This window comes from Scyliorhinus torazame, chromosome 6 (genome assembly GCF_047496885.1).
Source record: "Scyliorhinus torazame isolate Kashiwa2021f chromosome 6, sScyTor2.1, whole genome shotgun sequence".
NCBI lineage: Eukaryota > Metazoa > Chordata > Chondrichthyes > Carcharhiniformes > Scyliorhinidae > Scyliorhinus > Scyliorhinus torazame.
Genome location: NC_092712.1, coordinates 197057930 through 197084941, shown reverse-complemented (window position 1 = coordinate 197084941; position 27012 = coordinate 197057930). Strand labels below are relative to the sequence as shown.

Here is a 27012-nt window from a genome sequence, read left to right as displayed (position 1 = left end):
TTTTGTGCACCCCCAGCCATGTGCGACCAATGGGTGCCGCCATCTTGGATGGACCCCCAGGACCCCAGCTCGGCTGACCACACACCGCCCGAAGAGAACATTCAACTGATTAGCCTCGGTGACCCTGGACCAGACCTGGCCACGAACACTCTCAACTGCTACAACAACGGTACTAATCAACGGGCATGAGACGTCCTGCTTAATCGACTCTGGGAGCATGGAGAGCTTCATACACCCCGACATGGTAAGGCGCTGTTCTCTCCCCGTCCATTCTGTTAATCAAAAAATCTCCCTGGCCTCCGGTTCTCACTCAGTAGAGATAAAGGGGTTTTGTGTAGCAAACCTCACGGTCCAGGGAAGGGAGTTTAAAAATTACCGGCTCTACATCCTCTGCGCAGCCACACTCCGAGGGTTAGACTTCCAGTGCAATCTCCAAAGTCTAACTTTAAAATTCGGTGGCCCTATACCCCCTCTCAGTGTCTGCAGCCTCGCGACCCTCAAGGTCGATCCACCTTCCCTGTTTGCGAACATCACCCCGGATTGCAAACCCGTCGCCACCAGGAGCAGACGGTACAGTGCCCAGGACCGGATCTTTATTAGGTCAGAGGTCCAACGGCTACTGAGGGAAGGAGTCATTGAAGCTAGCAACAGTCCCTGGAGAGCTCAAGTAGTGGTGGTAAAGACCGGGGAGAAGCATAGGATGGTCATCGACTACAATCAGACCATCAACAGGTTTACGCAGCTGGATGCGTACCTTCTCCCCCGCATATCCGACCTGGTAAACAGGATCGCGCATTACAATGTCTTCTTCACGGTGGATCTGAAGTCTGCCTACCACCAGCTCCCCATCCGCACTAGTGACCGCAAGTACACTGCCTTCGAGGCAGATGGGCGGCTCTACCACTTCTTAAGGGTTCCCTTCGGTGTCACTAACGGGGTCTCGGTCTTCCAGCGCGAGATGGACCGAATGGTTGGCCGGTACGGTTTACGGGCAACATTCCCGTATCTCAATAATGTCACCATCGGCGGCCACGCCCAGCAGGACCACGACACCAACCTCCGAAAATTCCTCCAGACCGCAAAGATCCTTAACCTTACATATAACAAGGATAAATGCGTGTTTAGCACCGACTGCCTAGCCATCCTCGGCTATGTAGTGCGAAATGGAGTTATAGGCCCCGACCCTGAACGCATGCACCCCCTTATGGAGTTCCCCCTCCCTCACTGCTCCAAGGCCCTGAAGCACTGCCTAGGCTTTTTCTCTTACTATGCCCAGTGGGTCCCCAACTATGCGGACAAGGCCCATCCCCTGATCCAATCCACAGCTTTTCTCCTGTCGATGGAGGCCCGCCAGGCCTTCAGCCGCATCAAAGCAGACATTGCAAAGGCCACGATGCACGCCATCGACGAGTCCCTCCCCTTCCAGATCGAGAGCGACACGTCTGACGTAGCTCTGGCGGCCACCTTCAACCAAGTGGGCAGACCAGTGGCCTTTTTCTCACGTACCCTCCATGCTTCCGAAATCCGCCACTCCTCAGTCGAAAAGGAGGTCCAGGCCATAGTAGAAACTGTGCGACATTGGAGGCAATACCTGGCCGGCAGGAGATTCACTCTCTTCACTGACCAACGGTCGGGTGCTTTCATGTTCGATAATGCACAGCGGGGCAAGATAAAAAACGATAAAATCTTGCGGTGGAGGATCGAACTCTCCACTACAACTACGAGATCTTGTATCGTCCCGGGAAGCTAAACGAGCCTCCTGATGCCCTGTCCCACGGCACATGTGCCAACGCACAAGTGGACCGCCTCCGAGCCCTCCACGAGGAATTCTGCCACCCAGGGGTCACTCACTTTTTCCACTTTATCAAGACCCGCAACCTGCCCTACTCCATCGAGGAGGTCAGGACAGCCACCAGGGACTGCCAAATCTGCATGGTGTGCAAACCGCACTTCTACCGGCCAGAGAAAGCGCACCCGATAAAGGCTACCCGTCCCTTTGAACGTCTCAGCATGGACTTCAAAGGCCCCCTCCCCTCCACCAACCGCAACACTTACTTCCTGAACGTGATTGACGAGTACTCCCGGTTCCCATTCGCCATCCCCTGCCCCGACATGACCGCAACCACCGTCATCAAGGCCCTCCATAGCATCTTTGCACTGTTCGGGTTCCCCGCTTACATACAGAGTGATAGGGGGTCCTCCTTTATGAGTCACAAACTGCGTGAATTACTGCTCAGCAAGGGCATCGCCTGAAGCAGGATGACCAGTTACAACCCCCGGGGAAACGGGCAAGTAGAGAGGGAGAACGGAACGGTCTGGAAGACCGTCCTACTCGTCCTACGGTCCAGGTATCTCCCAGTCTCCCGCTGGCAGGAAATCCTCCCGGATGCCCTCCACTCCATCCGGTCACTGCTTTGTACCACAACCAACCAAACACCTCACGAACGTCTCCTTGTCTTCCCCAGGAAGTCCTCCTCTGGGACCTCGCTCCCGACCTGGCTGGCAGCTCCCGGACCCATCCTGCTCCGTAGTGCTTATGTAGTTACATTGTATATCTTCTGCACTTCCGGTGTCCGTATCGCTATCGCTCTATTCCCATCCTATTCATGTATTTTTCAAGATGCCCCTTAAAGGTCACTATTGTCCCTGCTTCCACCACCTCCTCCGGCAGCGAGTTCCAGGCACCCTCTATCCTGTGTAAAAAAACTTGCCTCGTATATCTCCTCTAAACCTTGTCCCTCGCACCTTAAACCTATGCCCCCTAGTAATTGACCACTCTACCCTGGGGAAAAGCCTCTGACTATCCACTCTGTCTATGCCCCTCATAGTTTTGTAGACCTCTATCAGGTCGCCCCTCAACCTCCGTGTTGTGTTGCCCTATTGTGTATTTTCTTTTATTCCCTTTACTTCTCATGTACTTAATGATCTGTTGAGCTGCTCGCAGAAAAATACTTTCCACTGTACCTCGGTACACGTGACAATAAACAAATCCAATCCAATCCAAACACGTGCGGGTGCACAAGTCAGACTCGTTGGTCGAGAGGGCCCATCTTCTCCACGCTAACCCCCAGTACGCCTACGTGGCATACCCCGATGGCCAACAAGATTCGGTCTCCCTACGAGACCTGGCGCCCGCCGGAGCCCCACGAACACCCCAGCCACCAGTCCCACCCTCCCTCCAACCAGTGCACCTTACAGGAGGATCGGTCCTTCCGTCGGCCCAGTCTAGGCCCCCCCACCCACCGACGCACCCCGCAGACGCTCCCTTCCCAGGTCAACCGTTTTCCCCACCAGCTCCGTCTAGGGGTGTCAAAGCTGCCACAGAGATCGAGGCCACGCCCCTGGAGTCACAGACGCCCGAGCCTCCACCGGAGTCACCACTGAAGTTTCGACGATCACAGAGGACGACCAGGGCTCCCGATCGACTGATTGCTTCATTTTAAAGTGTATAGTTAATTATGAATCATAAAATGTAAATAGTAAATAGAATTGTAAATAGTTACAAAACGCTGTACGGAGGCATTACGGTACCTCCGTAACTATAATTTCTACCACGTTACCATGTTGTAAAATCAGGCACCATCCCCGCCGGACTCTTTTTTTAACAGGGGGTGAATGTGGTAGTCTGTGTAGAGGTATTACGATACCTGGTAATGCTGGAACACCATTGGTAGATATTGTATGTTTCCTATTGGTCAAGGCGGGGTATAAGAGCCCGTGCCGCCCCAGCAGCCTTCATTCTGTACCTGAGCTGCTGGGGAAACATCTAGCTTATTAAAGCCTTCAGTTGGACTACAACCTCGCTTTACTGATCATTGATCGTGCATCACTAGATACCGTAATCCTCCTAACACAGACTACCACAGGGTCTTAAACTCATAGCCTGAAAGGGCAGAGGCCCTCATCACATTTGACGAAGTGCCACTTGATGGCACTGTCAATGACACCTTCCATCACTTTGCTGGATTGACAATAGGTTGATGGGACAGTAATTGGTTGAATTAGAATTATCCTGCTTTTTATGGACAGGACATACAGGGGCAATATTCCACATTGTCAGACAGATGCCAGCGTTGTAGTTGTACTGGTACAGCTTGGCTAGTGGGTGCGATTAGTTCTGGATCACAGGTCAACTTTAGTACTACAGTGTCAGGGCCCATAGCCTTTGTTGTGTCGAATGCCTACACCCTGTTCTTGATATCTTGTGGAGTGAATCAAGTTGGCTAAAGACTGACATCTGTGATGGCACATCTGGCTGGAGATGGTCATAAAAGCTTCATCTTTACCTTTTGCGTACATGGTGACCTTATCATTGAGGATGGTGATATTTGATATTTGTGAAGCCTCCTCCTGGTTGTTTAACAGTCCACCATTAATGACTGAATATTGGCGGACTGCAGTGCTTTGATCTGATCCAAGGGCTGGGATCGCTGTACTCTTTTTATTGGTCCTTCCACTCTTTAGCTTGCATTTAGTCCTGGGTTTTGCTTCACAAGGTTGGTACTTCATTTTTAGATATGTGTGGATCTGCAAACCTCATTGAACTCGGGTTGATCCCTTGGCTTGATGGTAATGATGAGTGGGGGATGTGTCAGGCCGAGAGATTAGATGATGGTCGAATACAATTCTGCTTCTGATGGCCTATCGCGTCTTGTGGATCCCCAGTTTTCAACAGCTAACTCCATTATAAATCTAACCCATTTATCATGTGGTAGTGCCACACAACATGATGAAGGGTATCCTCTGTATGAAGACGTTGGCTCTGCAAGGACTGTGGAGTGGTGATTCCCACCAATACAGTCGTGGACAGATTCATCTGCGATAGGTAGATTGGTGAGGGCGCAGTCAAGTAGGTTTTTCTCTCTTGTCGATTCTCTCACCACCTGGCTCAGGCCCAGTCTGGCAGATAGCTCCTTCAGTACTCAGCTAATAGTAATTCTACCAAGTCATTCTTGGTGTTTGTCATTGATGGTCCTCCCTGTGGTGTGTATTCTGTGCCCTAGCCACCCTCTACATGTTGCAAATGGTGTTCAATATGGAGAAGTACTGATTCACCAGCTGAGGTAGAGTGGTAGGCGGTAGTTAGCAAGCGATTTCCTTGCCCTTGATTGACCCCTTGCAACGATACATCACAGGATCTGGAATCAATGTTGAGTAGCCTCATTACCATTCCCTCCTAGTTGTATACCACTGTGCCACCATATCTGGTGGGTTTGTCCTGCTGGAGAGACAGGCCATACCCTGTGGAGAAGTCTGGGGCATTGGTTGTAAGATATGATTTGGTGAATATGCCTATGTCAGGCTGATGCTTGATTAATCTGTGGAACAGCTCTCCTAATTTGGGGGCAAGTCACAAAATGATTGTGTGAATGTCTTTGGAAGGTCTGTGGGACAGAGCCAAGCAGTCCATGCCGTTTATTACTTTGTTGAGTTTTCTGTAGTTGTTTAATATTACTGACTGGCTTGTTCGGCTATTTCAGAGGGAAGGTAAGAGTCAACCACATTGTTGTAGGTCTGGAGTTACATGAAGCCCAGACAGGGTAAGGACAGTAGATTTCCTTTCTTCTTTCTGAATGCTAGTCACCGTCTTTAACCAGTGCCATTTTTCCACATTTTCACTTATAAAATCTATTAAAATGGTTTGGAAGATTTTTTAAGGTCAGACTTTTAAGGTTCCATCTTTGGCATGAAGTCTTGCTACTGCCATGCATTGGTCAGGACATTACATCCCCAGCTTTGCATGCATAATTCTGCAAATCCATTTTTTTTGAGCCGAGTGGTGGAGAGGTTTGATATGAAAAAAGAAAATTGCACAGGAAGCAAGCCAAAGTGGGCAGCACGGTAGCATTGTGGTTAGCACAATTGCTTCACAGCTCCAGAGTCTCAGGTTCGATTCCCGGCTTGGGTCACTGTCTGTGCGGAGTCTGCACATTCTCCCCGTGTGTGCGTGGGTTTCCTCCGGGTGCTCCGGTTTCCTCTCACAGTCCAAAAGATGTGCAGGTTAGGTGAATTGGCCATGCTAAATTGCCCTTAGTGTCCAAAATTGCCCTTAGTGTTGGGTGAGGTTACTGGGTTATGGGGATAGGGTGGAGGTGTGGACCTTGGGTAGGGGGCTCTTTCCAAGAGCCGGTGCAGACTCGATGAGCCGAATGGCCTCCTTCTGCACTGCAAATTCTATGATCAAAGTCACATTGAATAATTACTAAAATGAAATTCCATGCCTAATTTTGATCTTGTGCAGGGTTCTGCTGAATCCATATTAAAACTCAACAGAGCTCATACCTCCGCCACACTATGTTAACTCAAAGCCATTACAAACACAGTTCTTCCTTAAAGATTTTCCCTGCCTGATTGGTGCTCTATAACTGCAGACCTAAAAGATAAATCTTTTAATTGAGAGCTTCCACCTCAATGAGGAGGCTTCAGGAAAATACACATCTAACAAATTGCTCTTAAAAATCTGCTTGCATTTTGACAGCTGTGACCACAGCAGTGGAGATAATCCACAACATTCGAAAATAATCAACAACATTCTAAATAAAACAGTCCACAACATTATTTTTAAAAAAGTCAATTTGCCTTGTCTCCCAAATTAACAGATCCTTTAAAAAATTCCAGGATCCAGATCCGGATCCAAAGCTTCATAAAAAACTAAATAATTCTTCCTTGGGCCATACCCCATCTGTGTGCCAAGTTTTGCTGAAAGTTGTCCATTTGTTTTTGAGATATATGTTTACAGATAAACAGGATTTGAAACATTACCGCTGCCCACTTTTACTGATAATGATAATGAGCTACAAACGTCTCAATGAGACTGACATCTTTTGCACTAATCCTTAAAACAAGTTACTTGTGTTTCAGTTCGTGCTGATATGTATGCTTCTCCCCTTCAGTAGGTATACTTTTGCAAAGAACATTTTACATACATTATTTTCCCTCATGTACTTTGGACTTTTTGCTGAGGCCTTCAAGTTTTTAGCGATAAATTCTTAAAGTACCATCAATTGTTGATGCAACACAAGTTGCAGCAAACAAAATAAAGAAGATGGGGAATTCCTTAAATTTCTCACATAATGCTACATCAGTTGAATAAGGAGCAGGATATGTAAGTGGACCAAATTCACTCAGTGCAACTGTCTCAAACACACGCTCTACATTTTCTAATCTGCTAGTATCTATACTGGTACAGAATACAAGGGGGTGGGGGAGCTTGATGCAAGCTTCTATGATGTGTCACAATGCATTTCTTCTTTCCTTGTCTGGGGAAGAACATACAAGTAAAGAAAGTTAATTAACAAAGCATCTACAAAACAATGGGCATGATTCAGCTACTGCGCTGTGCCCGGCTCGGAGCCAGGCACGACGGTTGAATCCCGGGAGAGGCCCAAATCGGACTTTGCGTCAGGCACCGGGCAAATCGTGAGTCACCTGACTCACTACACCCGGCGTAATCTGGATCAAGCCCGCGCTGGGTTTTATCCAGAAAATGGTATTTAAATGAGCCATTAGGCTCATTTAAATACGCTGACGTGCATTTACCTGCCGCCCGGGAGTAACGGTCCACACCAGCAAGACATCAACTGGCCGCCGATTAGTACTGGTCTCCACAAGCAGAAATCAATCATGATGGCCACTCAGGGTCTCTGAGGCCATTGGAGCCACCCGGGTGGTCAGAGATAGGGCAGAGCAGTACAACGGCAAACCTCCGGACACCTTAGCAGTGCCAAACTGGCACTGCCACTACCAAGGTATCCAGTTGGCATTATCTGGGTTCCAGATTGGCATTGCAGGGTGCCTGGGGTCCAGGTTAGCACTGCCAAGGGTCAGGGCCTGAGGCGGGCCATGCCCATGAAAGGGAGGAGTGAGGGGGGCATGAAGGGTCAGGGGGGTTATAAAGGGGTCCCAGATTTGATTCCCGGCTTGGGTCACTGTCTGTGCGGAGTCTGCACGTTCTCCCCGTGTCTGCGTGGGTTTCCTCTGGGTGCTCCGGTTTCCTCCTACAGTCCAAAGATGCATATGTTAGGTGGATTGGACATGATAAATTGCCCTTAGTGTCCAAAAAAATAGGTTAGGTGGGGTTACTGGGTTGCAAGGATAAAGTGGAGGCATGGGTTTAAGTGTGGTGCTCTATCCAAGAGATGGTGCAGACTCGATGGGCCGAATGACCTCCTTCCGCACTATAAATTCTATGAAAATATGAAAATAAAGGTTAAGGTGGGTGAACGGGGGTCCTGAAAGGGGGGTGGGAGGTCTGAAAAGTGGGGTCCTCAGCACCCCCATAGCGGGCTATCCTCACTTGGGGGATGTGTTAATGCCCATATCAGTGGGGCGTCGTATTGCCCGTGGGTTGGGCGGGGGGGGGAAGATGACTCACAAGCCCAATTAGAGATCAGGCCACCTGGTCTCGCCGGCAAGTTCGGCTCCCCATTGCAGATAAAATTTCCAAGTGTGGGAGAAACTCCCCAAGGTTCATTGTGGGTGAATACCGGTCTGGATCTCACCACAAAGCCGGTGGAAACAACCCGCCAAACTTTAACAAAATGAATGACACTTAGAAACTGATTGGTTGAATCGCGCCCATCGTTTTCAACGAGGGGTGAAGTATTTTGTGCACCATGTATCTGGTTAGCAGTTTAGCCACTGCAATGAGGATCAAAAGAGAGGAAGAGTAATAATAAAAGGCCAGCTGAATGGTTGCATCATGGTTCTAAACGTACCCTTGCTAATCCTCCTAAAAAAGTACACAATAAAAAGGTCATGGTCATTTCCTTACAGCGAATGAGCTATTAAGCAAGCTAGATTACTGCCTGTCCTGATCCTTTCTTGGTGATTGTGTGCTGCCTTGACCTGTAAGCAGAACACATTTAGGAAAATGATAACAGCGACCTAAGCATCCTAAACAGCATCCCTGTTCACTAAAATTTACCTGCCTGGTGCCAGGACATTGTAAATTAATAAGAATTATGTTTCTGTTGGCAGTAGTTTTTGAAAACTGAACTGTAAACTCCCATGTGAAAGTTATGGATCTCTTGGCAGTGGGATTCTGCAGCTTCTGTTTGCATAAATGTTGGAAATTAACTTCCAATGTAAATTATTAACTGGTTCAGCAATTGGTGAAGTAGCAGGAGACAGAGTAGGAATAATCGGCAAGTACTCTCGTTGGCAGAATGTGACTAGTGGTGCTCCTCAAGAATCGTGGTGGGGTCTCAAATGTCACTGTATTTATTAATAACTTAGTAGATGGATAGCAAGCTACAAATCCAAATTTATGATGGCATAAAAATAGATCGCATTAGAAAGCAATATAGATGGAAGCATGACATTACAAAGAGATATCAAAGGGTTAAGTGAATGGGCAGAACTCCGGCAAATGGATTTCAATGTTGGCAAAGTGAATCTAAAAAGGATATAGCATAGTCCTTTCTTATTGGTGAAAAGCCAAAATCAGCAGAGATCCGAAAAGACTTTGGGGTCCCCATACATAGAGCATCAAAATGTCATTAAGAAGTACAGAAAATAATCAAAAATGCTCATGGAATGCTGGCCTTTATATCTAGAAGAAGACAGCTATTTTTTTAGCATTCCTCACATGTTCTTAAAAACGGCATGTTAAATGGAAATGTACTAAACAAAATTTACTTTAAGAAAATAGTTACATTCCTAACCTGTAATGTTTACATTAAAAACCTATTGGCTGCCTCGATCCTAGCTGACTCAAAAATCCTCTTCTGAGCTTACTATTTCTACTGTATTTACCATTCGCTTGCCACTTCCAGCCTCTTGCTCGCCTCCTCTCTCATTTCCTCTATCCAATAGTTCCGGCTTACTGCTTCCCTCTCTTGACATACTCACTCCCTACCACTCATCACTTCCCTTTCCTGACCTATCACACCCTCCAACTCACCATTTTCCTCTTCCATAACTATGCTAAAATAAAAATGGAGACAGCTTTATTTGGGTAAGTTACTTAAAAACGTTGGTAAAACGCTCTTTTCTAATACAGTAGAATTCTAAGGAGTAAAAGCCATGTTTTGGCAGTGCACATTCCTGACTAAACCACACCTGGAGTACTGCTTTGACAAAGAGTCATCGTGACTCGAAACGTTAGCTCCCTCCTCCCACTACAGATGCTGTCAGTCCTGCTGTGATTGTCTAGTATTTTCTGTTTTTGTTTCAGATTCCAGCATCCGTAGTAATTTACTTTTATCCTGGAGTACCGTTAACATTTTTGGTCACCACACCTTAGAAAGCATATGTTCACCTTGGAGGTGGTGCAACATAAATTTGCCAGCATGATACCTGGACTCCAAGGATTAAATTACAAGAAGTAACTACACAAACTAGAATTGTATTCCCTGGAATTTATAAATTTTAGGGATGATTTCATTAAAGCATTTGGATACAGGGCAGGTGGAGATAAACAACATCCGCTATTCTAGGATGCAGGATGGGGGAGGAGCATTGTCTGAAGCTTATATCTCGACCTTTCAGAAGCAAAATTAAGAAATATTTCTACACACAAAACGTGATAAAAGTTTGGAACTAAATTAGTTGTTAACTTTAAGACTGAAGTTGATAGATTTTTGTTGACTAAAGGTATCAGGGGATAAGGGGCACAGAGTAACCATGATCTCATTGAATGGCAGTACAGGCTCCAGCTCCCATGTTTCCTATATTGTGCATTCTGTCTTCCTGAGGGTGTAGGAGACAAACATTTACACTTCCTACAGACAAGGAGAAAATATGTACACAAAGGAGAGACATTTATGTTGCCGTTTTTTTATTCTCCTATTAATTTTTTGTGCATTTGATCCCAGGAATGACAAACACTCACTTAACTACATTCAGTAATTCATGGGGAGACAGTGGCATACTGGTATTGTCATTGGACTAGTAATCCAGAGACCCAAGGTCAGGGAACCGAGTTAGAATCCCACCATGTCATTCTTGCCCGGTCTGGCCGACATTTGACTCCAGATCCACAGCAATGTGGTTGACTCTTACGTGCCCTCAGGGATGGGCAATAAATGCTGGCCCAGCCAGCGACTCACACATCTGATGAACGAATAACATTTTTTATCTCTCGAGATCTATCCTCATTTAGCTTGCACCTCTGTTTTAATAGAGAATTGGACTTCAACACCAAAGAGTGCTACCATCCTAGATTTCTCCAAAGTGCATGCCTGCGTCCTCCCCACTGTCTTTGTCCTACTCGTTTTGCCTATGCAACATTGCACTGATACAACACTTCATAGTCACTACAATCCTTACTGGTGGTACTGAGAAGAAGCACAGTACCCTTTTTAAAGACCAGCAGTGGCTCTGAAAAAGCTGCTGACTTGCTTAAACTTGTGGATAAACAATATGCACCTGTGCCACCCAGCACCAAAAAACAATGCAGCATACGGAACTGACTCACTTTGCAAAATTCAACCAGTATTCCCTTCTGGTTGAGCAGTTAAGCCCAGATCACAAACAGGTAACTCCCTAATTTTACCAGTCACACCAATTTGGGGCTTTTATTCCAGTTTGCCTCATAACTCTTTTTAAAAATGGAGTCCAGTTAGCCAATTTCTAATTTGTTGAGATTACATCAGTGTGGTCCAGATGTGGTACTTTGCACATGTTGCTTTAAAAATAAATATATTGGACGTGATCTAACGGCTGTGTCGCGCTTGGCGCGAATCCGAGTGAACCGGTTAGATTGCGGGAGATTCTGAAATCGAGAACCGCACCGGGCAGTATCAGTTTCTGATCTAACTGGCCCACTCCCATTGGCAAGAATCGGATCCCATTGGTGAGATCCGGATCCTGCTGCGGCATGGTGAGAAACCAATAATCACCAACTAAGGCCAATCTCCATTTCATTAACAGGAAAGACTCCCTATCTAAAGGCCTCCCATGATCTAATCAGCTCCCCAGCGAGCGGTCATGCGGGCGCCAATTAGTACTGGTCTACACACACATGGACCAGGCATCATGGCACCTGGGGGGAGGGGGGGGGGGGGGGGGGGGGGGGGGGGGCTCCCAAACTATTGGAGATCCCTGGGTGGTCAGGGACAGGTCGGTGTGGCACCCTAGCTCTCCCACTGGCACCTGGGCACTAAGGCACTGCCAGGCTGGCTGTAACACCACCAGAGTGCCCAAGTGCCAGCGTGGCACTGTCAAGGGTCAGGGCCTGAGGGGGCCATGCCCAGGAAAGAAGGGTTGAGGGGGAGGAAGGGGGGGGGGGGGAGTATGATGGGTGGGAGGGGTGAATGGCGGGTATGAAGGGGCCTCCAGAAAGTTGGGGGTGAAAGGTGGGGGTCCTAAAAGGGGGAGGTCCTAAAAGGGGGGGTTCCTAAAAGGGGGAGGAACCCGAAAGGGATGTTAGAAGGCCTGAAAGGGGGGCGCCCTTAGTGGACCAATCGCAGGGTGTCTTCACTTGGGGGGGGTTGTGGGGTAATGCCCATATGTGTGTGGGGGGTGGGGGGGGGGGATGACGTTGCCCTTGGATGGAGCGGGGGGTTTGGATGATCCTCAAGCTCACTTAAAGATCAGGGCACCCTTTCAAAACGCTGGCCCGATCTCGGAGGAGCCGGTTGGCCAGCGGGTTCAGCTCCCCAGTGATGGAAAAAATTCTAAGTGTAAGTTCGAGGCCCACCCGAAATGATCCTTGACCTCCCCCCAGCCCGAACTCACTGTGGGATGGTCCCCAGTGCCCCCGCACTGCTCCTCAACACCCACGCCAGGCACCCTGGCCCGATCGTGCAAAAATGCCAGAGTGGCACCTTAGCAGTGCCAACCTGGCAGTGCCCATGCCAGCTGGCAGTGCCACCTGGGCAAAACCAGGCTGGCATCAGATGGCACTGCCAGGGTGCCAGGCTTTTGCACCCATGTGCTTTATTTATACTCTTCTGAGCAGTTAATTTTGAATATTATGACTACTCAATCTTAATTTGTCCCTTATTCACAATGCCGAAAGATTAGAACCAGAATAGCTTCCAACCACATTCACTTGCTCAACGTCGAAACAGTTAGCATCTACCAAACGCGTTATTCCATTAGATTTTTGTCTCCTCCTTTCTCAATCAACACTTGGATAACTGAAATCCTCCATAACATTGTTGTCACATTTATACAGGCATTCCTTATCTACATGGAACATCTGTGTTAGAATTCAAAGAATGAATTATTTTCCTGAGCTCAATCTGGACTGCATTTGCTGCAGTAGCCAAGCCCTCCTTCTTTTTGAAAATGTAATATCCTGGTTTAGCAAAATCTCCATTATTCAGCTAACTTTGCACCTTTCCTTCAATAAGTTTCCAATTCTGCAAACCGGTTTTGAATGCTCCTAACGTACAATTAAAATCTCAAAATAGCCCCCAGAAAAAAAATTATATTATTTAGAAGATTTAATCAAGATAGCCAGATTAAATTCAGCAGTGCTTGTAATTAGTTATTTATAAGTAGATAAATAAAATGGAATTTGATTAAGTAAATCAGTAAGCAGGAAAAATTGTTTTAAATGAAGGTAAGCACTGTAACATAACTTTCAAATTGTCTCAGAATTGTGGCCAATATAATCTGCTGCAAATAAATTTCTAGTTATCATTGATCATACGTTTTCAATTGTCTTAATTTTAAAAATAAATTATGGGCTGGATTCTCTGTTTCAAGGACTATGTCCCCATGCAGTCGTGAAAACTGTGGTCTTTTACGCCAGAAAAACTGGCGTCAATAGGCCACATATTCATAGCCCTGCAGGGGGCTAGCAGGCAGCTGTCGTGGAGCTCGCAGCTTCAGCTGCAGATATGGCCCCCCGCACTTCCGGTTCAGAGGCTGTGCATGTGCACAGCGGTGACTTCCAGTGGCCGCGCCGTGCTCCATGGCAGACTAAGACCGCGCGCGGAGCTGGACTGCGGAAATAGTGCCCCCAATTGGCCGCGCGCCCGACCCGGACTGCCCGCACAATAAAGGCCCAGTCCCATATGATGCCCCCCCCTGCCCTCTGATTGACCATCCCCCGACCATGGCGGCCGCGGACTGAGTCCGCAGCCGCCTCACGCGTTTCCCGAACAGCTGGGACCATATTAGAAATACGCCTTTGGGACTTCGGCTGGTCGGGGGTGGAGAATAACGGGGCGGCAATGGCCGCATGGAGGAGATTGTCAAGGGCAGCACGGTAGCTCAAGTAGACAGCACTGTGGCTTCACAGCTCCATGGTCCCAGATCTGATTCCCCGCTGGGTCACAGTCTGTGTGGAGTCTGTACGTTCTCCCCCTGTCTGCGTGGGACTCCTCCGGGTGCTCCGGTTTCCTCCCACAGTCTAAAGACGTGCAGGTTAGGTGGATTGGCCATGATAAATCGTCGTTAGTGACCAAAAAGATTAGGAATGATTATTGGGTTACGGGGATAGGGTGGAAGTGAGGGCTTAAGTCGATCGGTGCAGACTTGATGGGCCGAATGGCCTCCTTGAAGCTGGTTTAGCACAGGGCTAAAGAGTTGGCTTTCAAAGCAGACCAAGGCAGGCCAGCAGCACGGTTCAATTCCCGTACCAGCCTCCCCGATCAGGCGCTGGAATGTGGCGACTAGGGGCTTTTCACAGTAACTTCATTTGAAGCCTACTTGTGACAATAAGACATTTTCATTTCATTTCTGGACTGTATGTTCTATGCTCTAAAAGCTGCTTTTTGGGAGCCGGAGAATCGAGGAACCGGCACCAGTCCCGATTCCATGTGTGAAACTGGATTCTCCACCCTGGCGCCGGGCCCGATTTTGCCATCGGGGGGCGGAGAATCCAGCCCTATGTTCCTATCACAGTCTGACCTATTCTCGGAGAGATATTTATTGATTTCATGTTATTAAGATTGACCTCACAGTTTATATCCACAGACTGGTGGAAAATAGACAGTCTTTGTACTTTACAGCCAGTTTTAATTTGCATGAGAGAAAAAAAAAAGAAACAAAATGTTAGGAATCCTTTGAAAATAATCTAAACTCTAACAAAAATAACTCAACAATGAAACATTGGAGCTCTGAAGATAGAAAGTGAGATTCTCTGGCCAGTGGCAATACTGCTACTGTGATCTGTATCCCTTTTGTGATTTCTCAGCAGGGATTTCTGATGTCAGCTGAAGTATCGACAGGTCTGCGCAGCCATCCATGGAGGAGACTGTCAAGTCAAGAAAAGAGAGACTAAGAGAGGATTAATTCTCTTTTGATGACATGTTACCTGCCATTTCAGGTGAGTTTTAAAAGTTTTGAATCTTTCAGTAAGTGAGTGGGTTACTGAATGGGTGAGTGAGTAGGTAGTCAGGTAGGAGCAGAGGGGTTCGTTGGGTGGGAGTAACCAGGTCAGGCGGGGGTAGTAGTTGGGTGGGTTGGTGGAGTGGGGTAGTAGTCGGGCTGGATCTGGTCATGGGGGTATTCGGGAGAGGTAGTCAGCTGCAGGGAGTGAGGCGGCATTCAGGTGGGGGTGCAGTTGGATCAGGCCGGAAGGTTAGTCAGGTGTTTGGAGAGGCAGTCAGGTTGGATTGACTGGCGTACTCAGCTGGTTACAGGGATGGTAGGGACTAGTTGTATAGGGTGGGGAAAGGTTTGTCAGATGGTTTAGGGTAGTCCGATGGGGGTACTCAGTTTGGGCTGATGGAGGGGCGGGGGGGGGGGGGGGGGAGAGAGAGAGAGGAGGCAGCTGTCAGTTGTACTGCTCAATTGAGTTATGCTCGTGGATAAGAGATTTTATGAGCATGTATCCTCTGCCATTAGGGAGTAGAACCCTCAAGAGTATTGAAAGTCAGAGCGATCTAGGTGTACAGGTCCACAGGTCACTGAAAGGGGCAACACAGGTGGAGAAGGTAGTCAAGAAGGCATATGGCATTATTGCCTTCATTGGCCGGGACATTGAGTATAAGAATTGGCAAGTCATGTTGCAGCTGTATAGAACCTTAGTTAGGCCACACTTGGAGTATAGTGTTCAATTCTGGTCGCCACACTACCAGAAGGATGTGGAGGCTTTAGAGAGGGTGCAGAAGAGATTTACCAGAATGTTACCTGGTATGGAGGGCATTAGCTATGAGGAGCGGTTGAATAAACTCGGTTTGTTCTCACTGGAACGACAGAGGTTGAGGGGCGACCTGATAGAGGTCTACAAAATTATGAGGGGCATAGACAGAGTGGATAGTCAGAGGCTTTTCCCCAGGGTAGAGGGGTCAATTACTAGGGGGCATAGGTTTAAGGTACGAGGGGCAAGGTTCAGAGGAAATGTGCGAGGCAAGTTTTTTACACAGAGGGTAGTGGGTGCCTGGAACTCGCTGCCGGAGGAGGTGGTGGAAGCAGGGACGATAGTCACATTTAAGGGGCATCTTGACAAATACATGAATAGGATGGGAATAGAGGGATACGTACCCAGGAAGTGTAGAAGATTGTAGTTTAGTCGGGCAGCATGGTCGGCACGGGCTTTGAGGGCCGAAGGGCCTGTTCCTGTGCTGTACTTTTCTTTGTTCTTTGTAGTACGTTGAGTTCAACAGAAATTAGGCTGTCGTGCCTTCCACACTCTGGGAAGCCCGAAAGGCAGTTATTAGCGGGCAGATAATCTCTTATAAGGTGCATAGGGATAAAACTGGGAAGGTGGAGAGGCAGAGACTGGTGGACTCCATTCTTGAGGTGGACCGCGAGTACTCGATCGCCCCGACACCAGAGTTATTGGCGGACAGAAAGAAATTGCAAATGGATTTTGAGTTGCTGTCAACGGGTAAGATGGTGAGCCAGCTGCGATGCTCAAGGGGTCTTTTTAATGAGTATGGGAGGAGGCCAGTCGTCTGTTGATTCATCAGCTGAGACGGCAGGCTGCCTCCCAGGTGATACTGCAGATCACGGACTTGGGTGATGGGTTGGTTTCTGCCCAAGAGAAGACTAATGAGGTGTTTGAGGTCTTCTACCGTCGGTTGTATGAGTCAGAGGACCCGGAGAAGGGTGCATCAATGAGGCAATTTTTGGATTGGTTGACCTTTCCGGGGGTGCAGCAAGAGAGAAGGCAGAAGTTGGGGATGCTGATAGGTCCGGAGGAGATTATGAGTTGCATTTGGTCAATGCAGACTGGAAAAGCACTGGGTCTGGATGGATTCCCCATTGAATTTTACAAACGGTTTGCTGGTCAGTTGGTCCCACTTCTGCTGGATATGTTTAATGATTCCATGTCTCGGGCGGTGTTGCTGGCCACGCCAGCGCAGGCATCGATTTCCTTGATCCTGAAGGAGGATGAGGATGCCATGGAATGTGGGTTTCGGACAATTTTGTTGTTGAACACTGGCGTTAAGTTGTTGGCTAAGGTGTTGGCAATGCGTTTGGAGCCCTGCCTACCTGGGGTGATTGCGGAGGAGCAGACTGGATTTGTTAAGAGCCGGAAGTTGTTGGCCAATATTAGGAGATTGTTAAATCCTCCTTAAGAACAGAGCCACAGGTGATTATTTCGATGGATGCGGAGCAGGCATTCAATAGAGTCGAGTGGGGGTACCTCTGAGATCCTGGGGCAGTTTTGGCTTCGGGCCAAAATTTATTTCATGGATTTGGCTTTTGTACAGAGCCCCAATGCAAGTGTACGTACTAATGTCCTGAGCTTGGGTTATTTCCAACTGAACAGGAGTACAAGGCAGGGGTGTCCATTGTCTCCGCTTTTGTTTGCCTTAACAATCGAGGCACTGGCCATTGCGTTGAGGACGTCTACCAGATGGAGGGGGATAGAACGTGGAAAAAGGGAGCATTGGGTGTCCTTAAATGCGGACAATTTGTTACTATATATCATGGACCCATTTTCCAATGTGGGGGAGATAATGAAGTTGCTCAGGAAGTTTAGATCCTTTTCGGGGTACAAGCTGAAACTGGGAAAAAGAATATTTTTCGGTTAACTGCAAGATCAATGAAGATCAATATTCTCCTGACGTTTTTGTTTGTGTCTCCCAGGCGTCCTTCCCAAAGTTTTCTTTTGCAAGGTTAATAAATTGATATCTACATTTGGGTTCCTCGGGTTCGTAGGATGTTTTTGCAAATGCATAGGCAAATGAGGGAGTTAGTACTACCTATCTGCTATGTTACTACTGGGCAGAAAATATTGGTGAGGTGTGGGGGTGTTTCAAGGATCTGGGGCGTCATTCTCCGACCCCCCGCCAGGTCGGAGAATGGCCGTAGGCCGCCGTGAATCCCGCCCCCTCCGAAGTCTCCGGTACCGGAGATTGGGCGGGGGCGGGAATCGGGCCGCGCCGGTTGGCGGGACCCCCCGCTGGATTCTCCGGCCCGGATGGGCCGAAGTCCCGCCCAGAAATTGCCTGTCCCGCCGGCGTAAATCAAACCTGGTATTTACCGGCGGCGTGGACGGGCTCCGGGGGGGCGCGGGGCGATCTGACCCCGGGGGGTGCCCCCACAGTGGCCTGGCCCGCAATCGGGGCCCACCGATCCGCGGGCGGGCCTGTGCCGTGGGGGCACTCTTTCCCTTCCGCCTCCGCCACGGCTTCCACCATGGCGGAGGCGGAAGAGACTCTCCCCACTGCGCATGCGCGGGAAACTGACAGCGGCCGCTGACGCTCCCGCGCATGCGCCGGGAAACTGACAGCAGCCGCTGACGTCCCGCGCATGCGCCGCATTTCCGCGCCAGCTGGCGGGGCAACAAACGCCATTTCCGCCAGTTGGCGGGGCGGAAATCCCTCCGGCGTCGGCCTAGCCCCTCAATGTTGGGGCTAGGCCGCCAAAGATGCGGAGCATTCCGCACCTTTGGGCCGGCGCTATGCCCGTCTGATTGGCGCCGTTTTTGGCGCCAGTCGGCGGACATCGCGCCGTTGGGGGAGAATTTCGCCCCTGGACTCCAGATGGGGTCGGATGGAGGAGGTTTTGTGCATAGAGTCAAGTCTGAGGGCCCTGGTTACTGCACCACTCTCAATTTCCCCTGCTGGATTCTCTTTGAGCCCGGTGGTGAGAGCCACTTTGAGAATTTGGAATCAGTTTAAACTGGGCTCCATGTCACTGCAGGCTCTGATTTGCAGGAACCATGGGTGGGATTCTCCAATAATGGGGCTATGTCTCCACGCCCACGAGAAAACAGGCGCGAATCACTCCGGACTTTTTCCTAGAAAGTTCGGGGTGATTCTCCGTTTTTAAGGGGGCTTGCAGACCCCCAGAGTGCTCCACGCAGCTCCGTCTGCCGATACGGGGCCCTGCACTTCCGGCCTCGGGTCCGTGCATGCGCACGGCTGCGGCCTACGGGTGGGCCCTTGCCAATCACGCAGCAGGGACGGGTAGGAAGTCACCAGCCCCACTGTTACATCACAGGGTCAAAGATCTGGGTGTCATATTTGAATAGCGCCTGAACAGCATGTACATCCAGCAGAATCACTCTGGCTGTGAGGAGCTGTAATCCCTGACACTTAACAGGGTGGAATCTTACAAGAATTTGACAAAGTGTCAGATTCAGACTGAAAACTGGAATGCAACTCTCCAGTTGCACAGACCAGTTTTCTCTCCAAATATTGAGCCTCTCAGGAAAAAAAAGAGTGGGCGTGGTTTCCCCCGTCACTCTGGCGGGGCAGGGCCTGATAAAGCCAGCAAACAGCTCCACAAAGATCGTGGTGCCACCTTTTAAAGGGTGCCCCGGTCAGCGTGCAGGCTAACGGCCCCCCGCATGGAGGTATTGGAGGCATTCCCCGTGACCCCCACAATCCTCTCCAGCATTCCCCCTCTGCCACCAAAACAATTAGTCCAACACCCCACCAACACCAGACAAGTATCGTTAGCACTCTCTCCACCCCCTCGGTGTCCATGCTCCCCCATGGGACTCTCACTAGGGCCTGCCCCGGCACTGCCCCAGCACAGAGTGGCATTTCCAGGCTGGCACTTTGCCAACTTGGCCATGCCAACCTGTGCCAGGAGGAAGTGCTAGGGCACAACCTGGACATGTTCCCTCACCCCCAACTCTGCCCCACCCCGGGGGGGGGGGGCTATATTTACCTCTGCACCCCTGGAGAGATCCCCTCGATTGCTTCTCATTTAGCAAAGCCTGTTGTCAACTTCGCTGGCCTCACGTCATTTTGATGAGGTATGAATATTTAGTGAGGGGGATCATGTGTCCAGGGGCCACTAATAACATTTAAATTCATGGATATCTATTTAAATTAGGTTCACGCCCACAACGCCAGCAAGAGGCGGGGAAAATCGGGAAACGCGATCTCTCCAGCAAGAATCGCTTTTCCTGATTCTCGGGGGATTTTCTGCCCGTCACTTAACCCACACATGGCTAGTGCAGACTCAAAATCGCTCCCACAGTGACGATTCATGAAGAGATCAAGAGACCTTGCAGGTGTCTCGTTCTGGCTAGAATCTGTAATGAAGGTTTCCTGGGCCTGTCTAGCTTATAGCTCCATTACCCTTGCCTTGCCTTTGATAATCCTTCTCCCACCACCCCCATCGCCCTTAACCAACTATCATTCACCCTACAGCTTACCCCTATCACCATCAGTAAGTTCCCAGGCACACTGGAACTGCCTCCCTTACCGTCAACCGGCCATCCATCATCCTGGATCCTCCCTCTATCATGGTTGACCTGATGTTGCTACCCTGGACTCTCAGGACCTCACCATTAATTTCCCCTGTATGACCCTTGATCTCTCCACATTGATACTTCCCCTATCCCCATAGACATTGACCGTCCCTATGTAGTTCAGTCTCTGTCCTCCACAAGCCTTCGTAGGATTGCCATCTCCCTTGCTCCCTCGGTCAGTCATGTCCCATTCCCCTTTCATAGCCGCCACCTGATCGCTATGCATCAATGACTCCTCACCCCTAGTTCAACAAAGCTCCAATGTAAGAAAAGCAGCTCTATTCAGTCCAGATCCACCAGGAACACTACCTGGCCTGCTGTACGCTACCTGCAACCAGTCATGAACATGATGGAATGTGTTTCTTCTTTTCTGCATTCTTAATTCCAAAGGTACAATTTAATCTGGCAAATTTATGTTTTTTTAATGAACATGCATGAAATGTTAATATATTAAAAACAGGTTCCCAAAGCTCGTCAGTGGGAAGCTTGGTCAGCCCTCAATCTGAAACTAAATGAAGAACCAATTTTCAGCCCAGCATCAGGAAGTTGACATTTTCTCTCTGAATTAACTGAGCCCGCCATATTTCCCACTCCCAACAGCTTCACAAGGTTCTGCCCCGAGGTTGTCTATGAGCTTTAACCTACCTTATAGTCCCTCTCCACTCCTAAAGACCTTTCCTTATGCCTAAGTACAGCTCTACAGTAGCCAATACCATACCATACTGTCCACAAGTGGTGTTTGGACATGTTACTCCATCACAGGGTATTTCAAAGTCAATGCCAACCCTATCCTGTCCTGATCTATATGCAAGTTTACTTCCCAATGAGCAATATTGGAAATAGTAATGCTCACATATTATTTTCCTCTTAGCTTAGGGCAGTGGTGGTCAATCATATCATGCCAATTGTTATTCCAGCTAACCCAGAACAGAGTGAGGGTCAAACCCAAGACTTTTCTGATCTGTACAGTTCAGTACCATAGCGGCTCTTAATTTAATGAGTGAACAATGAGACGGCTGTATTTCTTTTCAGTATTCACTGAACTACTCAGTCCAATAAATAACCAGCAAAACATAGGAGTTACCCCTCACAGTCAACTGAAGTACAATCTTGTTATTCTTTCCACTTACACTATCCACGTTCCTATATTTACTATATGCAAAGCACTGAAACCACAAACCTATTCCACTCGAGTCTAGCCGCATATATCCTTCCGCCAATGCATTAAATCCGGTCAGACCCCCCATGGCAGCATAGGGAATGTCTGGTCCCACTGGTCTTCCTCTAGCCAAGCGTTCTTCTTTGGTCTCAACAATCATTGTATGAACAAATGTTGGGTGGGTACAGCCACAGGTAAAGGGGCTGTGAAACCCAGCACATCCTGCACCTAGAAGAAAACAAAGTTCTGCAGGAATTCCAGTTGTAGAAGCACATCAGGTGATGGCCAAAACTTGTGAAAACAAACAACTAGACATTTCTACAGTTAAAAAAGTAACTATCACATTTCAAACCCTCATCCTTCCTTGGAGCAAAGGAACACGTTAGTTATCTGACTTAAATGAAAATAAAGAAGCAATCAACATGCACTGCAATAAATATTTTTAGGCATTACCATTGCATCAGGTTTCTGATTTCAACAAACCATCATGAAAAGTACTGTCAAAGACATCTTCCAGGCACATCAAAAGAACTTTATCTTGCACGTTATCACTCAGTTACACATCATCATCATAGACTTAGCAGCGGATCACTAGCCTGGCATGTGTTGGTGGAGTAAAATAAATTAGAATATATAATTATTATCAAAATGGAAGATGCGGCTGAGGAAGTTGACTGAACCTGATATTCCAACTCTGAGACCAAGCTGAAAATGTATTCCATGCTAATTAAATTATAAATATACCAATTCTAAAGATACACTAAAACTGACTTTCGGCAGTAATTTATAACATGGAAATCTCAATCTGACATCAACCCCCCAAACTTGGGGAGGCTCCAGGAACCCCCTCCTTACCCCTTCTCTATTTGGCAAGGCCCCCGGGCCTGATCCCTGGCAGTGCCAACATGGCACTTGGGTACTCTGGAAGTGCCCTGGTACCCTGGCGGTGCCACACAAGCACTGCCCATGTAGCACTGCCAGGGTGCCAGGCTGGCAGTTGCAAGGTGCCAGGGGTGTACAAGGGTACCTCCCTTCCCCTACCACCTGGGGGTCTCCAATGGCCTGGGAGACCCTCAGGTGCCATAACGCCTGGTCCACTTTTGCATGGACCAGTACTAAATGGAGCTCTGGCGAGGTCCCCCTGGGGTGGCTGGTGAGTCCCGGAGGCCGGGTGAATCTGTCGTCTGGGTATTTAGGCTCATTTAAATATCAAGATTGTGCTGGCAGAGAGAATCGGGTGACTCGCAATCGGCCCGGCGAGGAGCCCGATTTGGGACTCACGCGTAATTCACCCATTGCGCACAGATCCAAGCGCAACGGGGTCACTGAATCGTGCCCTTATCTCTGCCTTTACTACCTCCAGACATGATGATTTCACTGCACTCCTGACCCACTTTGCCATTCTACCCTCTGCAAATCTGAGATCATTCATATTGTTGAGACTTTCTTTCTCAATGGAACATAACTTTATTAGGAGTTATGAAATGCCGATTTCCACTGGCAGCCATGGAGTGAATGGTCGCACACAGGGCAGCTCCGGCTCGAAGGCGTTGGTTTCGGCACTTTATACCCATTGGTGGGGTAGCTCCAGCAGGAAAATGTGCAGAAGGTGTAGAGGGATGTTTACTGCCTACCAGACCCGGCAAAAAACAGTTAAAGACCTGGAATTGGAGGAGACCTGTGGCGCAGCAACAATTGCCAAGAATGGCAGAGAGGGAAGGGTCATCGCTAGTGGGAAAGGCCCAGATGGAGCAGTTAATAGCTTTCATCAAAGACAAATTTCAGCAGCAAAGGAAGGAGATGCATGGTTACTGAATCATAGAATAGAATTAACAGTGTGGATTCTGCAGACTGGTCGAAGGGCATTGAGGAATTGGAGAGGGATCAAGCGGGGGCGGGGGAAGCTGCCGAGCTTGGGTCTCATTTACGCGGACGACCTGTTATTGTATATCTTGGACTCGGTGGCCAGCAATGGAGTTGATGCACAATCAATTACACAAAGACGAGAGTTGGATGCAATCGAGGGGGGGGGAGAGGGAAGAACTATATACAAGTAGATGTTTTAAAGTACAGAAAAAAAATTGAGTCCAGCGGGGGTGGAGGAGAGTTATACAGAAGGATGATGTGTTTTTTTTTTAAAGGGTCCCGATCAAGTTACAGGGTCAGTTGGTCCGGAGCCTTGATCTGCTGTTGGGAGCGCCGCAGTAATGGCGGCGATTCCGGTGTCAGTCTGGTCTTCGGTGACTCCGGGAGCGTGCCAAAATCCTTTTCATCCTCGGGCGTGGGCAGGGGGTGGACGGATTGTCCTGGGGCGGGGGTTAAGGCTGGGTGCGCCGGGGGCGGGGAGGGTGGTGCCGGGCCGGAGGGGTGTGTGTGTGTGGAACCAGCTGGTGCCAGGTCCCTGAGGGAGACAGTATCTTGACAGCCGTCAGGGTACGCTACGAAGGCGTACTGTGGGTTGGCGTGGAGTAGCTGTACCCTCTCAACCAACGGGTCTGCCTTGTGAAGTCGTACGTGCTTACGGAGGAGTACGGGTCCTGGAGCTGCGAGCCAAGTCGGGAGCGACACCCCGGAGGTGGACCTCCTGGGGAAGGCAAAGAGACATTCATGGGGTGTGTCATTAGTCGCAGTGCATAGGAGCGACCGAATGGAGTGCAGTGCATAGGGGAGGACCTCCTACCAGCAGGAGGCTGGGTGATTTCTGGACCGTAGGGCCAGCTGGACGGCCCTCCAGACCGTCCCATTCTCCCTCTCTACCTGCCCGTTTCCCCGGGGTTATAGCTGGTCGTCCTTCTCGAGGCGATACCCTTGTTGAGCAGGAACTGATCCAGCTCATCGCTCATGAATGAGGATCCCCTGTCGCTGTGGACATAGGCGGGGAAGCCGAACAGAGCGAAGATGGTGTTGAGGGCTTTGATGACGGTGGCAGACGTCATATCGGGGCATGGGATGGCAAAGGGGAATCTGCAATATTCATCGACCACAGTGAGGAAGTACATGTTACGGTCGGTGGAGGGGAGGGGCCCTTTGAAGTCCACGCTGAGGCGTTCAAAGGGGCGGGAGGCCTTCACCAGGCGCTCACGGTCTGGCTGGTAGAAGTGCGGTTTGCACTCCGTGCAGACCTGGCAGTCTCTGGTGATTGCCCTGACTTCCTCGATGGAGTAGAGCAGATTGCGGGCCTTGATGAAGTGGTACAAACGTGTGACTCCCGGGTGACAAAGGTTGTCATGCAGAGTCCGGAGTCGGTCCACCTGTGCGCTGGCACATGTACCTCGGGATAGGGCATCGGGGGGCTTGTTGAGCTTACCAGGCGATACAAAATCTCGTAGTTGTAGGTGGAGAGCTCGATCCTCCACCTCAAGATTTTATCGTTCTTGATCTTGCCCCGCTGTGCGTTGTTAAACATGAAGGTTACCGTTGGTCAGTGAGGACAGTGAATCTCCTGCCGGTCAGGTAATGCCTCCAATGCCGCGCAGCTTCAACGATGGCTTGGGCCACTTTTTCGCCGGAGGAATGACGAATTTCGGAGGCATGACCGTGAAAAGAATGCCACGGGCCTGCCTGCCTGGTTGAGGGTGGCGGCTCGAGCAACGTCTGATGCATCGCTCTCGACTTGAAATGGTAACGTCTCGTCGACTGCGTGCATCGCGGCCTTGGCGATGTCAGCCTTAATACGGTTGAAAGCCTGGTGAGCCTCAGCCGTTAGGGGAAAAAGAGTGGATTGAATGAGTGGGCGGGCCTTGTCTGCATAATTTGTGACCCACTGGGCATAGTAAGAAAAGAACCCCAGGCAACGTTTGAGGGCCTTGGGGCAGTGGGGGAGGGGGAGTTCCATGAGGGGGCGCATGCGGTAGGGATCGGGCCCCAGAACTCCGTTCTGGACCACATAGCCGAGGATGGCTAAGCGGTTCATGCTGAACACGCACTTCTTCTTGTTATTAGTTAGGTTGAGGAGAGTCGTTGTGTGGAGAAATTTGGCAAGGTTGGCGTCATGGTCCTGCTGATCGTGCCCGCAGATGGTGACATTGTCTAGGTACGGGAAAGTGGCCCGCAGCCCATACCGGTCAACCATTCAGTCCATTTCCCGTTGGAAAACCGAGACCCCGTTGGTGACGCCAAAGGGAACTCTAAGAAAGTGGTAAAGGCGGCCATCTGCCTCGAAGGCAGTGTATGGGGAGCTGGTGGTAGGTGGATTTTAGGTCGACACTTGAGAAAACCCGGTACTGTGCAATCTGATTGACCATATCAGATATGCGTGGGGGGGGGTACGCGTCAAGCTGCGTGTAGTTATTGATGGTCTGACTGTAGTCCACAACCATTCTGTGTTTCTCCCCAGTTTTCACAACTACCACTTGGGCTCTCCAGGGCTGTTGCTGGCCTCGGTGATGCTTTCCCGAAGCAGTCGCTGGACTTCGGACCTGATGAAGGTTCTGTCCTGGGCGCTGTACCGTCTGCTCCTGGTGCCGACGGGTTTGCAATCTGGAGTTAAGTTTGCAAATAGAGAAGGTGGGTCGACCTTTAGGGTAGCGAGGCCGCACACAGTAAGGGGTGGTAGGGACCCGCCGAATTCCAATGTTAGGCTCTGGAGGTTGCACTGGAAGTCCAGGCCGAGTAGTAAGGCAGCGCAGCACGGGCAGCACGGTAGCATTGTGGATAGCACAATTGCTTCACAGCTCCAGGGTCCCAGATTCAATTCCGGGTCACTGTCTGTGCGGAGTCTGCACATCCTCCCCGTGTGTGCGTGGGTTTCCTCCGGGTGCTCCGGTTTCCTCCCACAGTCCAAAGATGTGCAGGTTAGGTGGATTGGCCATGATAAATCGCCCTTAGTGTCCAAAATTGCCCTTAGTGTTGGGTGGGATTCATGGGTTATGGGGATAGGGTGGAGGTGTTGACCTTGGGTAGGGTGCTCTTTCCAAGAGCCGGTGCAGACTCGATGGGCCGAATGGCCTCCTTCTGCACTGTAAATTCTATGATATCTATGGTATCTAAGAGGTTGGGGAAGACGTAGAGGCGGAAGCCGCTGAACCTCACGCCCTGGACTGTGAGAGTGGCTATGCAGTACCCCCGGATCTCCACGGAGTGGGACCTGGAGGCCAGGGAGATTCTCTGGTTGGCGGGGTGCACCACGAGGGAGCAGCGCCTTACCGTATCGGGATGGATGAAGCTCTCAGTGCTCCTGGACCCCAGCAGGCAGGAGATCTCATGCCCATCGATTTTCACGTTGGTAGAGGCCGTTGCTAGGTTGAGTGGGCGGACTGGTCAATCGTGACTGAGGCGAGACACGGCTGGT

General features: G+C 49.6%; 1 protein-coding gene across 4 annotated transcripts in view; it reads right to left on the bottom strand.

The window, feature by feature from the left end:
• fam221a (family with sequence similarity 221 member A) overlaps positions 1-27012 on the bottom strand; it is a 202511-nt gene that overhangs the window by 76142 nt on the left and 99357 nt on the right. For all 4 annotated transcript variants that reach the window (XM_072509263.1, XM_072509266.1, XM_072509264.1 and 1 more), the window contains one exon: positions 21744-21950. In XM_072509263.1, the coding sequence (XP_072365364.1) occupies positions 21744-21950 (207 nt within the window). The remainder of the gene's footprint in view (positions 1-21743; positions 21951-27012) is intronic.